General features: G+C 67.3%; 2 protein-coding genes across 2 annotated transcripts in view; both read left to right on the top strand.

Annotated features, from left to right (window-relative positions):
• The window catches only part of LOC109318696 (small conductance calcium-activated potassium channel protein 2-like), a 13,107-nt gene extending 6,463 nt beyond the window's left edge, over positions 1-6,644 (top strand). The window contains exons 4-8 of the mRNA XM_019548075.1: positions 1,417-1,558; positions 1,992-2,102; positions 2,293-2,420; positions 4,917-4,986; positions 5,212-6,644. Coding sequence (XP_019403620.1) covers positions 1,417-1,558; positions 1,992-2,102; positions 2,293-2,420; positions 4,917-4,986; positions 5,212-5,523 — 763 coding nt within the window. The 3' untranslated portion in view covers positions 5,524-6,644. The remainder of the gene's footprint in view (positions 1-1,416; positions 1,559-1,991; positions 2,103-2,292; positions 2,421-4,916; positions 4,987-5,211) is intronic.
• A 2,749-nt stretch (positions 6,645-9,393) lies between these two features.
• OCEL1 (occludin/ELL domain containing 1) lies at positions 9,394-14,361 on the top strand. The gene is made up of 6 exons (XM_019548074.1): positions 9,394-9,592; positions 10,526-11,673; positions 11,998-12,188; positions 12,703-12,874; positions 13,679-13,729; positions 14,199-14,361. Exons 2-6 carry the CDS (start codon positions 10,600-10,602, stop codon positions 14,316-14,318), a joined length of 1,608 nt encoding a protein of 535 aa, XP_019403619.1. The 5' UTR covers positions 9,394-9,592; positions 10,526-10,599; the 3' UTR covers positions 14,319-14,361.
• Positions 14,362-14,391: the final 30 nt, after the last annotated feature.

Here is a 14,391-nt window from a genome sequence, read left to right as displayed (position 1 = left end):
GGGCCAGAGCCTCGCGCCAGCCCACAGCAGAGTTTGGAGGTGGGGGTGTGGACCCCACCGGCTGTGGCTCCGTGGGCCTGGGAGGGCGAGGGCCGTGCCCCGGCTCGGTGCTGGCAGGACCGGCAGCCCTCCTAGCCGGGAGCTTCGGCCCGTTTTGAGAACCGGTGTTGTTGCAACCTTTGTGCCCCCCGGGGCTGGGACCCACCGGGGCCAGCTGCTCTCTAGGCTTGCACATGCCCAGGGCCGCATATCTGGGGGCTTGGGCACGGACCCGTTCTCCGCTGGGGCCGAGTCTCCCGCACCCTGCAGCCTCCCGGGCTTGGAGATCCCTAGGGGGAAGGGATGTTGTGTGTTGCAGATGGCTCCCTCCGAGGCCCTGGGGACGTACAGAGCTTCCCTGGAGGCACAAGCAGAAGGTGCCGGGAGGGTCCCTCCATATCCAGTGGGTGCAGACTTCAGCTCACCTGCAGCATGTCCCCGGGATGCGGGGAGGGTGCCCGGGTCCTGCACCGGCTTCTCTCCCTTCTGCCGAGGCTGGCACGCAGCATGCGAGGCGTGTGGCTGGCTGGCTCCATCATCCCGTTGCCTGGCACATCCCTGCCATGCCATACCCAGGCTCTGCACAGACATTGGGCTGATCCCTCGCACCTGCCCCCACCCCTCCATGCCCTAAAAGGTGGGGAGGGGTCCCCTGAGCTATTGCTGCACATCCCCCGTGTGCCCCCGAGTGGGCGGGACCCCGAATCAGTGCTTCCCCGTAACGCGGGTGCCACCGATCTTCATCCAACGGGTCAGCCACAGGCCGCCTCCTCCGTGCCAGCCAGCCGGGCCAAAGGGCAACGGGCCCAGGAGCCTCAGGAGGGGGCCAGCCATTTGGCTTTTTGAGGCCGTAAACCCCCAGCCGAGCCTGGGAGATGCTGGCGCTAGCCTTGTTGTGCTCTGTCCTGCCCCGGGATGCCTTGCCCGGCTCTCGGTGGGGACCGGGGAGCTGCCCGCCGGTGCTCCCGGGCTGCTTTTTGCAGCTGGAGCTCCAGCCCTTGGGCCGGCTTTGTTTCCTCTGGGGGGGTGTGCGTGACCCCCAGGGGCTTCAGGGAAACCCCTGCAGCATTGCCCGGCCTGGCAAGCTGGACTGGGCTCATTCGCCTGCCTGAGCTCGCGTCGCGCTCGCAGGCCCTGGGAAGAAGGCGAGAGGAGACATCTAATCATTGAGACTCCCAGCTCCAGGGTCTCTGATGGATGCTCGGGCTGGCGGACGAGGTCCCCAGCTCGTCCGCTGCCCAGAGCGTGCCGGAGGCAGCCCCACGGCGTGGCCTGACGTTGGATTAAGATGCGATGCGCGACCTCCGAAATCCTGCCCCGGGGGACGGTGCCAGGCCCCCGGCGAGCACTGACTCGCGCCTTCTTGCCCCTTGGCAGGTACCACGACAAGCAGGAGGTGACCAGCAATTTCCTGGGAGCCATGTGGCTGATCTCCATCACGTTCCTCTCCATCGGCTACGGCGACATGGTCCCCCACACCTACTGCGGGAAGGGCGTCTGCCTGCTCACCGGCATCATGGTAAGCCCGGATGGGCGCGGGTCGGGGGCAGAGACGCTGCGTCCAGAGCATGCTGCGCAGGGACGAGTTGTGGGAGTGACGCTGCTGCTTTTCCAGCCCCAACACCCCCTATTTTGGGGGGGGGGGACCATGCTGGAGCTGGAGCTGCAGGAGGGCCTTCCTCCGCTGGCAGCAGCAGTAGGCTGGTATCCTCTGCTAGGGAACAGCCTGGAGAGGCTGCTAAAGCTGATCTTGGCCACTGCTCCCATCGCCAGCGCTGTGGCCCCCAGTGGGGGCACCTGCTCATCCAGCCCCACCTCTCCCCACTGCAGTCAGGTGGGGTTTGTCCCCTTCATCTCCTAAGCAGGAGGCTCCTCTCTGCCCTCCTTGGATCCCCTTCCCTGCTGCAGCCCTGCAGTCCCTTAACCCGGCCCCGCTCTCGTCTCGGTCGCAGGGTGCCGGGTGCACGGCGCTGGTGGTCGCTGTGGTCGCCCGGAAGCTGGAACTCACCAAAGCTGAAAAACACGTGCACAACTTCATGATGGACACACAGTTAACGAAGCGGGTAAGGCCTCCCCACAGCCTCCAGCCTGGCCTGCCCGCAGCCTCCGTGCCCTGGGCACCTCCGCCCCTCGGGGGGCTTGCTGGAAGGGCCCTGCGTTGGCGCCTCTACGGGGTGACTCTCCCCCTCCGGGCTCCTCGCCCGGCGTCCCAGCTCAGCCCCTTCGCGGCCACGCTGATTCCTGTTCCCGCAGGTGAAAAACGCTGCTGCTAACGTACTCAGGGAAACGTGGCTCATCTACAAACACACCAAGCTGGTGAAGAAGATCGACCATGCCAAAGTTCGGAAACACCAGCGTAAGTTCCTCCAAGCCATCCATCAGTAAGTCCAACACCTTTACCTGCTTCGTATTCAGCCCTTCCGCAGCCTGCCGGCTGGGGCGCTAGGGGAGCGAGGTGGGGGGGCGGCAGGCAGTGGCTGGGGCACGGCCGCGAGAGAGGAGGACGCTTCGGGAAACGGGATTTTGGAGAGATGCAACTCCCTTGTGATTCGGGTTGGCCGTGCGGGGGAATTAATTCCTGCCAAAGGTTTCTTCGGAAGGAAATGGGGCGCAGTGGGTTTTATCCCAGGAGTTTTCCCCTTTCCGCTTGAAGCTGATGCACGGCTTTCCAGCCCGGAGCTCTTCCAGCCCGGCTGACGTGCATCGGCTGCATCGCGAGGGGGAAACGGGGTGAAGCAGCCGGGGTCTCGCGCTTGTCTTGTCCTTGATGAGCCAGGGGCTTTGGCCAGCTTGGCCCTTGTTTCTTCCTGGCCGCCGACTGGCTGAGCTGCCAAATGGGGGAGAAGTCCTCTTCCCATTGCTCTCCATCCCCCTCCAGCTTTTCCACCAGCTCCGCGTGAAACGTCTCCCGTCGCCCAATTTAGCACCTCCGTCTTCCTCCCTAAAGATACCCCCGGCCTCTCCCGATCCCAAAGGGGTTTGCCTCAGCCCCTCGAGGCGGTGCCGTGCCGCAGGGTGGGAAGAAGGTTGGAAGCAGAGACAAGAGGCCCGGGGATGGTCAGGGCCTGCTGGAATCAGCAGGGGCCCCCCCAGCTGCCGGGTCCCTACGCCTGGTCGCTGCGGGCCAAAGGGCTTTGGTGGGCTGGGGTCCCTCTGCGAGCCGTGGGGCTGGCAGGGGCATCCTACCGCCCGCAGCTGCATCGCAGCCTGAGCACCGATGTGACATGGGCAGGGCTCAGGATGCAGGATGGACCCTCCCGCCCCGAAAGCAAAGCCCGTAGCACCCTGCGGGGCACTGCTGCATCTGTCTGTCTGGGCAGGGGGCAGGGTGGGGGGCACCCGTGTCTGCCCGGTCTCTGTCTGCAAGCTGGCTTGGCTTTTCTCCGATTTGTTTTCCCAAGTGTGATGTGTGTCGCACACCTTCCCCCCCATGCACGTGTCCTCACACCCGTGCATGCTCATACAGAAAGGCCCCGCTCTGCACGGGGGTGGGGAGGGGAGCCATGGCTGCAGGGGAGATGCTGCTGCTGCTGCTGCTGCTGCTGCTGCTGCTCTCCCCTGGGTCTGGAGCAGGGGGGCAGGGGGGTGTGCATGGGGATAGATGGGTGGGTAGGTGGCCCAGGACCCAAAGAGGGAGGGCGCAGGTCTGCTTTTTGACCCACGTAGAGAGGAACGGAGGCAGGGTCCCCCAAAAGTCGCAGTCGCAGCAGTTCTGCACCCAGCTGCGTGGGGTCTTGGGACAGCCCAGGCCTCCCTAGGTGTCAAGACAGGGCCAGGACTAGGGCCCGATCCTGCTGGCTTCTCCAGTAGGCACCAGTTAGCTCTCCCTCCCGCGGGGATGCAGCCTTCCCGTGCCCCTGCCCTGTCCCTCAGCTGTGCACCCCCCAAACCATCGTCCAGGGAGGTCAGGACCCCACGTGCATGCTTTGGCCTTGCATCCCGGGCAGCTGGGTGCTGGCCAGGTCTCGGCCCCCGCAGGGAGCTCGGCGGCGCCAGGCCCGCGGAGGACCGGGTGGGCCTCTGTGTGAGAGCGGGGCGCGGGCGCGTGCGTGGGGCTCATGTGTTATTAAACCTGTGTTGTGTTCTGTCTTTGTTCTGCCCGGCCCCTCCAGAGCTCAGAAGTAAGTGGCCCGCGGGAGCTGCCGGGCTCTAACGTGACCCTGTGTGTGCATGGCTTCATGTCGCGTGCTGGGGGATCCTGCCCCGTCCGGTGCCGCGGGCGGGAGGGACCAGGGGAGCTGCCCCCTCGCCCGCCCCGCAGGGCTTCTCCCCGGAGCCGCTCCAGAAGCAGCTCCTCGTCCCGCCGTGTCAATCCAGGGGCTCCAACCGGGTGGCCCCAGGTTTCCCATCAGCCCCGCAGCCATGCGGCTGTCCGGCAAAGGCCAGGCTGGAGCCTGCCGTCGTGGCACTAGCCCCTCCACCAGCTGCCTGGAGCCCCCAAGTCGAAACCTTGCAGCCCGTGGCTGGTGGTGGTGTGGCTTGGCATGCAAGGAAGGAGCTGGGAACGGGGGCAGCGGAGTGGGGACGGACATGGCGAGGGGCATATGAGCTGGGCAGAGTTCAGGCCAGCTGCTGTGACCCCTGCCCGGCGCGGGTAGCGGGTTTGCTGCCAGGGCAGGGAGAGGAGAGAGGGAAGCCGCGGGGCTGCAGGCTCCGGGGTCCCGGGGCGCCATCTCTGCCGGGTGCAGAGAGAAGCCTGCCCCTGGCCCCCATCCCCATCCCCATCCCCATCCCCTGGCTCTGGCGAGGGCACCCTGCTCCCGAGGGGGCAGCCCATCAGGAGTGGAGCTCCATGCGCTCGCAGGGGTCCCCTGCACTGCCAGGCACCCCCCTCCTGCCGGGAGGGCACTGACCCCCTGCCTCTCGCTTCACTTTAGATTAAGGAGTGTGAAAATGGAGCAGCGGAAACTGAACGACCAGGCGAACACGCTGGTGGACTTGGCCAAGGTGAGCGGGCTGTGGTCGGCGCCAGGCACCCCGGGGCTCCTGGGTTCTGCACCCAGCTCGGGGAGAGGAGTCTGTAGCCGTTCCAGCAGCCAGGACTCGCGGGTTCAGTCCCCGGGTCTGGTGCATTCGGGGGCAGCTTCCTCTGCCGCCAGCAAATGGGTCCGGGATGGACCGGCGGAGCTGCCAACCGGGCACCACTCAGCGCCGCCCTTTCGTGCCCCGCAGACCCAGAACATCATGTACGACCTGGTGTCCGAGCTCCAGGAGCGCAACGAGGACCTGGAGAAGCGCATCAGCACCCTGGAGGGCAAGATCGATGCCCTGGGCCTCAGCCTCCACGCCCTGCCGGGCCTCATCACCCAAGCCATAACCCAGCAGCAGCAGCAGCAGCAGCAGCGACGGGGCCAGGGCCCAGGCACGGGCACCGCCGCCCGCTTCGGCCCCGGCTCCAACAGCTCGGAGCGCTCCTCGTGGACCCCCACGCGCCGGAGGAAGTCGCCGTCCACCGCACCCCACACCTCCTCGGACAGCGGGTGACGGGCGGGCGCAGCGCCCACCTATGTCTGGCCATTGTGTGGCTGATCCTGGTAGCTTTGTTCTGTAAAGCCCTGTATAGTCAACCTCCTCGAGTCGGCCGTGCTGGAGTGACGCCGTGGCCGCCGCCTGGTGCTGCCCCGCAGCCGGGACCCCCCCGGCTCCGGCCCCGGCCCCCCCCTTCTCTTGGGGTGAAGGGCTGGGGGGGGAAGGGGAGGGAGCCGACTGCAGCCAGAGCTGCCGCGGCTCTGGAAGGCGTCGGTGGGACGAGCGGCAGCGGGGTCCAGTGGTTAGGGCAGTGTCTGGACTCCTGGGCGGGGGTTTAGTGGTGAGAGCCAGGGGGGCTGGGAGCCTGGACTCCTGTGCCCAGATCCAGGACGGGGACGGTTCCCCAGTGGTGAGAGCCAGGCGAGGCCTGGGCGCCCCGACATGGGGGCCGTACCCCTGGCTCTGCTGCTAAGTGACCTTGGCTACGTCACTTCACCTCTCTGTGCCTCAGTTTTCCCCATCTGTACAATGGGGGCAACGATGCTGACCGCCATCTAATGCTGTGAGATTCTCGGATGCAATATTACACCCCTGCGGACTGCAGGCGGGGTGGGCTGATGGGGTCCGGCCCAGGTGGCAGCTCCTGGCCGCCTGGCGTTTGGGAACCAGGCTGACTCGTGGTCCAGCTGGGCCCTACTGTGGAGGGTGAGGGGGTCCCCTGCATTCCTGGGGGAGCAGGGGCCAGGGGATGGGAGCTGGGGTGCAGAGAAGAGTGTCACCCAGACTCACATGGGGGCCTGGGAGCGGGGGGGGGCTGCGTTCCTGGCCTTGCGTTCCCCCTTGTCCCAGGCTGAAGGAAGGAAATTGCTCCCCTTGCACCGTCTGCCCTGCAGCGGGGCACAGGCAGTGGGTCCCCTGCACCACGGCCGTGACCCTACAGCCCCTGAAGACAGACGGGTGCAGTCAGGGACCTGGAGGACCTGGGCCTGCAGGGCTGAGCAGGGGGCTCGTGGCCACCTCCCCCCCAGGAGACAGGTGGACCCATCCAGGAGAAGGCTGGAGCGAGGCACAGCCCCCAGCCCCAAGGCCCTTAGCTGGACCCTGGCCAGCCGTGAGCACCACGTCTTGCAGTGCATGGAGATGCAGGGGCGGGGGGGAGGGAAGAGGTTGCAGGCTCATTGCGGCAGGAGGGGCCCGCTGGACACCTTGGGTCTGGAGTCTGATTTGGGGGGGTGGAGGGGAGGTCTGGTCCCTCCTGGACTCGGAGCTCCCCCGTGGCCTGGGCGGGGGGCGTGCTGTGTGTCCGGGGCGGGGGTCGCGTCGGAGGGCAAAGGGAGCAGCCCGCGTCCGCCTTGGGCTGCTCCCTGGTATTTATGAATGGAGCCCACCCTGCTCTATCCGGAATAACCCACGGTGTCGAGGGCCGGCGCAGCCGACCAGAGGCCTCGCTGGGCTACCTGTTTTCCCATGGCAGGACAGACCGTTCCATTGTGATTTACTGGAGGGCGGGCGGGAGGGCTGTGGGGGGGCACGTTTGAAGTGCTTTTGTAAGCAGCTGCAAAGCCGTGCTAGGATTTCCACCCCCCGGCCAGGGTGCGGGGGCAGGATGCCCAGGGCCAGCCCGGATGCCACCAGGCCCCACAGCTTACGCTGGTGCGTCCTGGTACCGCTGGGCTGGTGCCAGCGCGGCTTGCAACGCGGGGAGTTGGCCCCCGGTCCTGCCTCGCTCCAGGGCTGGCCGGACATCCTCTCCCCGGGCAGCCGGGTGCCAAGGGGCCAGGCCAGGACCGGGACTCGACAGCCTCCCTGGAGGAACGGCTTGGGGAGCACTTGAGAAAGGGAAACCTAATAAAGCGAGAGCTGAACGCTGTGTCCAGCGTCTTGTTTCCGTGGTGCGGACGAGGTGGAGGAAGCCGGGGCGGGTTGCAGGCCCTGTCGGGTCTGGGGCCTGCGGCTCACTGGGCCCCTGCCTTGCTGTCCTGGGGCTGAGCAGGGCTGGGGAAGGCGTGGGGAAGCCGTGGGGTAAAGCCCTGCTCCCCTGTGCCCTGTGGACACTCAGGTTCTGCGCTGTCGGGGGTCCCCGTCCAGTGCACACCTGGCGCAGGTGGGGATAGCCCCCTCCTCCCCTGATCTGGGCCTTTGCACAGTCCATATAGCATCCCCTAGCCCCAGGGGCATCCCTCCAGCCTCTGCAACCCCCATTCATCCCTCCAAGTTGGGGCACACTTGTTCTGGGGGGTGGGGGCAGCCCCAGAGGAAGAGGGCCTGAGGCTGGGGTCTCAGAGGGCCGCAGGGGCTGCCCCCCACACCCTGCCCTTTGCCAGGGCCCAGCCAGCCCAGTGGCAGGGGCTCTTGGCTGCAGCTGGGGTAGCCCGGAGCCGTGGTGCCCACGAGGCATGACATGACCCATGGCTGCTGATGGGGCTGGGAACCCCCATGGTCCCTGGCCCGTCCATCACGCTGCAACCGCCTGTGCCCCTGAGCTCACCTTCCCCTCCAGGTCCAGGCTTTGGGCACCTACCTCACCCATCAGCCATGCAGAAGGAGCCGGGGCTGCCTTGGGCAGGTGGCATGTCCATGCACGGGGTGCCAGGCCCCAAGGCAGAGCCCTGCTCCAGCCAGCTCCTAAAGCACAGCGTGGATCAGGAGAGCCCAGGACTGGGCTGGGATGGAGGGCCACGGGCCTCGCTGGGGGCCTATGGCTAGGCCGTGCCCCAGGCAGCACTCCCCACCTCTCGCTGCAGCAGCTGTGACCCTAAAAGAGTGAAATACCTGCTGTGCAGGCGCAGACCTCCCCTGAGGATGGGCATGTCCTGCCAGGCCCCACGGCTTCCTTCAAGCAGTGCTCAGAGCGAGGCCCTGGGGCCGCACCGCCCAGCCCCCTCGGTCACGGGACCTGCCCCTCTGCAGGGGTGAAGCAGGCAGGCCAGGTGCACAGCAGGTGTAGGAGATGCATTGGAGAGTATCACGCTCACCTGCAGCTGGTCCCTACTGAGGCCAGGCAGGGCTCAGCCTTCGCAGGGAGGAGGGCTCTGGAGCAGGGGGTGAGGCGCAGAGCAGCGCAGGCAGGCTTGGGGCAGGGAGCTGCAACGCCCATGGGGAGAGGAGTGACTCCAGCTGGGCATCTCTGCCCGCGCGGTGCTCGGATGCAGCCTCGGGCCCGCCGGGGCTGCGTGGGGGAGGCTGGCTGCCGAGGCCCAGCCAGGCAGGGGTCGGCGCCGGCTGCAGCTGTCGCTCCTGCTTCCCCCTCCGTTCCTGGCGGCTCCTGCTGCCTTGCCAGCGGCAGGGAGCCGGCGGGCGGCTGCCAGGGCGGGCAGGCTGCAGGGCTGGCTGGCTGGCTGGATGGGTGAGAGGCGCGGGGGCGCAGCACCCTCTGCCGGCGGACCCCGCACCTCAGCCAGGCACTGGGGTCTGGGCCTCTGCGCCAGGGCCTGCCCCCGGGGCAGCCCTGGTGGTCCCTGCTCGGCTGGTGCCAGGGCATGTGCTGGGCCCCGGGCACCAGCCTGACACCACTCTGCTGCGCTGCCCCTCCGCAGTGCCCTTGCCACACTGGCTCTGACCTCCGTTGCCTAGATGAGCCCCTGAGATGGCTGGGGCTGGACTGGATGGGACCTCCTGAGGTCCTTTCCCACCCCCACTCCCTGTGACCGCTAATGAAGGCCCCTCGTTAGCCACTGCCCCGTCACACGTTGGAGCTGTGCGGAGCCTGACGAGCGGGGAGCGGCCGTCCACGCCCTGGCCGGCCCACGGCAGTGCCCAGCACCAGCCGCCCACTGCCGCCGCCAGCGGCTGGCCACGCTCCTCCGGCGGGCCCTGCACGGGGGGCGGCGGTCCGGGGGCCACGCCTGATGCTGCCCTGGCTGGGAGGAGCGGGCTGCGCACGCACACAGGCCTTATCCTGTTGACGCGGGGAGCCAGGCTCTGCCGGCTCTGCACACAGCGTTTCCTGGCACCGGGGCCGAGGGCTGCGCAGGTAATGTTTAACCAGAGGCAGATCCCAGCTGCGCCGGACGCGCACGGCGCCCGACGGTGCCCGGACCAGCGCTGGGGATGAGGAGCGGCCACAGGAGCCCCTGAGCCGTGGGTGAGCAGGTCCAGGGTCCCTGCAGCACGGTCCCCCCGCTCGGGCTAACGGCCCTGGGGCTCGGGATGGCGCTGGGGGCCGAGGGCGGGCTGAGGCCTCTCCCTCGCGCTAGCTCGTGACCTGCACGCACGTTGCGGACACCCAGCAACCTGTCCTTTGGACCCTGGCGCTGCTTGCCTCGTGCAACGCTGAAGGCAGAAGCGTGGCCACAGCTAGCATGGGGAGACGCTGGCCCCAGCCCCTGGCTCAGTGGGCTGCTTGCCGCCGTGGGGCTGGCCCAGGGCTGCTCCCTGCCGATGTGCCAGGGGCCCGGTCCCTCCGGAGGGCTGGGCGAAGCGCTGGGAGCCATTCCAAGTATCCCAGGAATTTGCTCGCCTTTCAACAGCGGGAGCCAAATTGCAGCATTGCTGCCGCCCAGCCCTGGGGTGCTGGTGGGGCTGGGGGCACGGACTCCACCCGTGCGCGGGGGGGGGAGTCCACGCTGGGCTCGTGCAGGGAAGGGGCACGTGGGGCACGGGGCTCTGCCAGCGTCTGAGGCTTGGAAGCCGTTTGCAGGGACCGACGGGCAGGAGGGGAGGTGCGATGGGGCCCAGGCTAAGCCCTGGCTCGTGGCTCCTGTCACCAGCAGCGAGAGGCCCAGGGCAGGATCGGGGCCCCTCGTGCTGGTGTTGCCCATGTGTGCAGGGAGATCAACCCCGGTTCAGAAGGGCTCTGGGTCAGCCCAGCCAAGGGGGAAACTGAGGCACAAAGGGGCAGTGGCATACCAGGATACCCCACGCGGTCAGTGGCGGGGCTCGGACTGAGCCCAGGGCTCTCTGGCCGCTGCTCCAGCCACTTGGCCACACTGCCCAGAAGAGCACAGGCTTCAGGGGCTGTGGGCAAAGATCCCATTGGCAGTTGCACTGACTTCCTCCTCCTCCTTCCTCCCTCCAGCTCCGCTGGGCCCGGGCCGGGGCAGGAGCAGGACCCCGGTGCGGCCGTGGCTGGGCCGGAGCAGCCGAGGACACATGGCGAATGCTGCTTTCCCTGGAGCCACAGCCGACCGAGAGAAGAGGAGGCCGGTCCTGGCTTCGGGCAGCTTGCTGAGCAACGCGGGGCTGACGTGGGTCTCGCCAGCCTCCATTGGGGTGTCTGGGGGGCCCTACCCCACCGGGAGCGACTCGCCCGGCTCCTCAGCACCCCCCCAGCCAGCCCAGCCAGCAGTGGGAGACGTTCCCCGTGGCTCGCGCAGACCCCCGTTGAAGCCCGTGCAGCGCTTCGTCCCGCGGTCCTGGAAGAGCTTTTTCCAGCGATGGAGGAGGGCGCCCGAGCCGCGTCCCCCGCTGACCCGCGCCCTGGCCGCCCAGCCGCGCTCCCCACCCGTAAGTCCCCTGCTCGTACCCGCCTCTGACAGCGGCTCCCAGGAGCCCTCCTGGTGCAGCCCGCAGGCAGAGCCGGTGGGGGTGATGCCTCCCCCCGGCAGCCCCCCGGCCTGGTGCAGCGAGGAGGCCAAGCTGGAGGCCTGTCGCCGCAAGTACGCCTACATGAAGTCCTGGCCAGGGCTGCTGCGGCTGCTGGCGGGGCTGCAGCTGCTGTGCGGGGGCCTGGTCTTCGCGTGCGTCTGCGCCTACATCCAGAAGGACTACGCCGGGGCCAGCCTGGTCGACAGCGGGCTCCTCTGGGCGGGCTACGGGGATGGCTACTACCAGCCGATGACGCCCTTCGTGCTGACGGCGGCCGGCCTGGCGTGGCTGGCCACGGTCACCCTGCTCAGCCTGGGCCTGACCCGGTACTACCGCTCCGTCCTGCTGGACTCGCCCTGGTGGCCCCTGGCCGAGTTCGGCATCAGCCTGGCCCTGTTCCTGCTCTACCTGGCAGCCGCCATCGTCTATGTCAACGACGTGACCCGCGGCGGCCTCTGCTACTCCCTCTTCTCCCGCGGCCCCCTCGTTGCTGCCCTGTGCCGCGTGGCAGGGGGGCAGGTGGCCGCCCTCGCCCTCCTCTTCATCACGGCCCTGCTATACCTGGCCAGCGCCCTGGTCTGCCTCAAGATGTGGAGGCACGAGACGGCGCGTAGGCACCGGGAGCCCACCGAGGCACCGGTGAGTCCCCACTGGGAGACCCCTCGCCCTCTCGTGCCTCCCTGCAAGGTCGGCCCTCCCGGCATCCCTGCTACCCGGGGCTGTGGGAGCTCCACAGCACCGAGACGTGGCTCCGTCGGAGCATAGCCAGGCTCTTGATGCGCCGGGAGATAAGCCCCCTCGGGACTGGAGAGAGGAGCTATTGTGCAGGGGGTCCCTGCCTCTCCTCCCGGCCTCTGCTCTGCCCACAGCCCCCTCTGGCACTGGCACGCTCAGCCCTTCCCCAGCACTGGTGTGGCCTCACACCCATGACACTGAGCCTCACGCCTCCCTCTTGTCTTGAAGCACAGCCCAGTCCTGCTGCCAGCAAGGCCCAAGCGCATCATCTTCCAGGATGAAGTGGTGCCCAGGAGCCAGCGGGCAAAGGTCACCAAGTGCATCAGCTTCTCTGAGAAGGGCGGCGAGCCGGCCACCACGAGCTGCTCCATCCCCACGGGGCACATGCCCAAGCCGCACGTCCTCCCAGACTACGTGGTGTAAGTAGTGGCTTCCTGCCCCAGGAGCAGGCGACGGCTAATCTACCCTGGATGCTGGTGCTAGAGAGGGGTCGCCTCTGCCGGGGCCTGCATGGCTCGAGGGCAGCACCGTGGTCCTGGCACCACGTTGGTGCAGTCCTCCACTGGTTAATTAGCCCCATTTCTCATTAGGGCTGATTCTCCCAGGTGCATTGCTGCTCTGTAGAGCTCTGGCCTGGCCTCGGCTGGGGGGTGCTTGGGTGGCACGGAAAGCAGGGTAACAGCAAGGACGGCGTCTCGGCTGGGGGCGCATCGGCCTTTCCTGTTGAAGGGGTGTGGGGCAGGGGCTGCCTCTACCATGGGTCTCTGCAGTCTCTCTGGGGGTCTCCAGATCTTCCCAGAGCTGAGCCCCCACCAAGCTGCAGGCACCTCCCTTCCTGCCGCACACCTCGGATTTATTCCCATCCCCGGCCCCGTTAGCAGGCTCTAACCGCAGCTCGGATGAACGGAGTCTTTCCTCTCAACCCCCGGGCAGGAAGTACCCGGCGATCAGCAGCCCGGAGGAGAGGGAGAAGTACAAGGCCGTCTTCTACGACCAGCACGCGGAGTACCGGGAGCTGCACGGCGAGGTGCGCGCCGCGCTGCAGAAGTTCCAGGAGCTGGACGCCATGATGGGCCGGCTGCCGTGGCGCGCGCGCAGCAGGCAGGTCGGTGCCTCCTGCTGGGTCCCGGGCGGGGAAGCCCCCGCGAGGGCTCTGGTCTGCACCTGTGGTGGGTCAGCACGGCGAGCTGGCCCCCCGCCCACAGACCTGGCGCTGGTGGCCTGGGCAGGACCCCTACACCGGAGTGGGAGCAGCCGCGGCTCGTGCGGCTGTCAAGAGACCACGGACGGGGTTGCTGGCGCTCGGTGCTGCTGGGCTCTGCGCTGGTGCAAGTCAAACCCCTGCGACCCAACCCCCCCCGGGTCATTATTGGCCCTGGAGGCTGGATATGCGCTCGGGGAGGCAACCCAGGCTCGTGGGAGCAATGGGAACTACTTGAGGCTGGTGACAAAGCCAGGCTGGTGATTTGGGTCACTAATGCACTCCCGGCTTTCGTGTGTGTGAGCCCACTCTCCTGCAGTCCAGCTTTCATGCACGTGTGTCTGTGTGCACCTACTAACCTGGACTTGGTGTGCAGTGTGTTCCCTGACAGCACTTTTGGGATAAATCTATGGAGAATTTACCCTTTCCCTTCATTGCTTCGATACCCCCGTGGTATTGACCCCCTCCAAGGCTGCTAGCTACTTTCACAAGAGCAGCTGCTGCTTGCCTAACGGGAAGTGCTTTAGTCTTCTGGCATCCGAGATCTGAGCTGGCAGCTACTAGAGAACGGAGCAGCCTTCCTGCCAGTATTGCGATGTCGCAGCTGGAGGCAGGTTCCTCCTGGCTCCAGGCCCCAGACCCTCTGCTCCGTGTGGCTGGGCCACGGGGCACTGCTCCTCTGCTCACGTGCTGCTTTGTGCTTTGCAGGAGCAGAGCCGGGTCTCCAATGTCTGCAAGGAGTACAAGAAGAAGAGAAGTGTGAGTAGGGGCCTGGATTCCCCCCAGTCCCGGCTGCAACCTCTGGCAAAGGGGCGGGAAAGGGGAGAGCGGAGCTGGGAAGGTGCACATTGCACCGGGTCTCGGGACCCTTCTCCGCTCAACATTGAATCTGGATTGAGGAACCCAGGAGCTCTCCTTGAACGAATCCTAGCGTGGATGCTCTGCTGAGCTGGGAGAGCCTTGTTCTGCATTCGGAGGCTCCCCTCTGGGAGCGGGGCTGGTTGTAGCCCCTGTGCCTTGCAGCCTTGTGCGACCAGCTCTGGCTTCCCACCCAGGGCTTGGGGAGGGGTGCTGGAGCAGTGCTCCCGCTCTGCGCTGTGGGGATCATGAGCGGTTTAGGGCCCAGCCCTGGCCAAGTGGGGCTCAGCTCTCCCAGGCTGGGGCTGGGGCGAGCCAAATCCCAGCTTCCCCAAGGCCTCACTGCGCCCTGCCCCTTCCCGCCCTGCAGGATCCTGCCTTCCTGGAGAAGCAGGAGCGCTGTGCCTACCTGAAGAAGAAGCTCACGCACCTCAAGGCGCAGATCCAGGACTATGACTGCAGGGTGCAAGAGGGCGCCGTGTACTTCTGAGCACCCGGTGCCGGGCTGGCAGCGCGGAGCAGCCCTGCCCGGCCCCCGGCCCCAGCGGCCGAGCTGGCCCGGG

The sequence above is a fragment of the Crocodylus porosus genome, unplaced genomic scaffold (assembly GCF_001723895.1).
Source record: "Crocodylus porosus isolate Cpor-Errol unplaced genomic scaffold, CroPor_comp1, whole genome shotgun sequence".
Lineage (NCBI taxonomy): Eukaryota > Metazoa > Chordata > Crocodylia > Crocodylidae > Crocodylus > Crocodylus porosus.
Note: the sequence above shows the minus strand (reverse complement) of the source record. Positions and strands in the feature narration are given on the sequence as shown.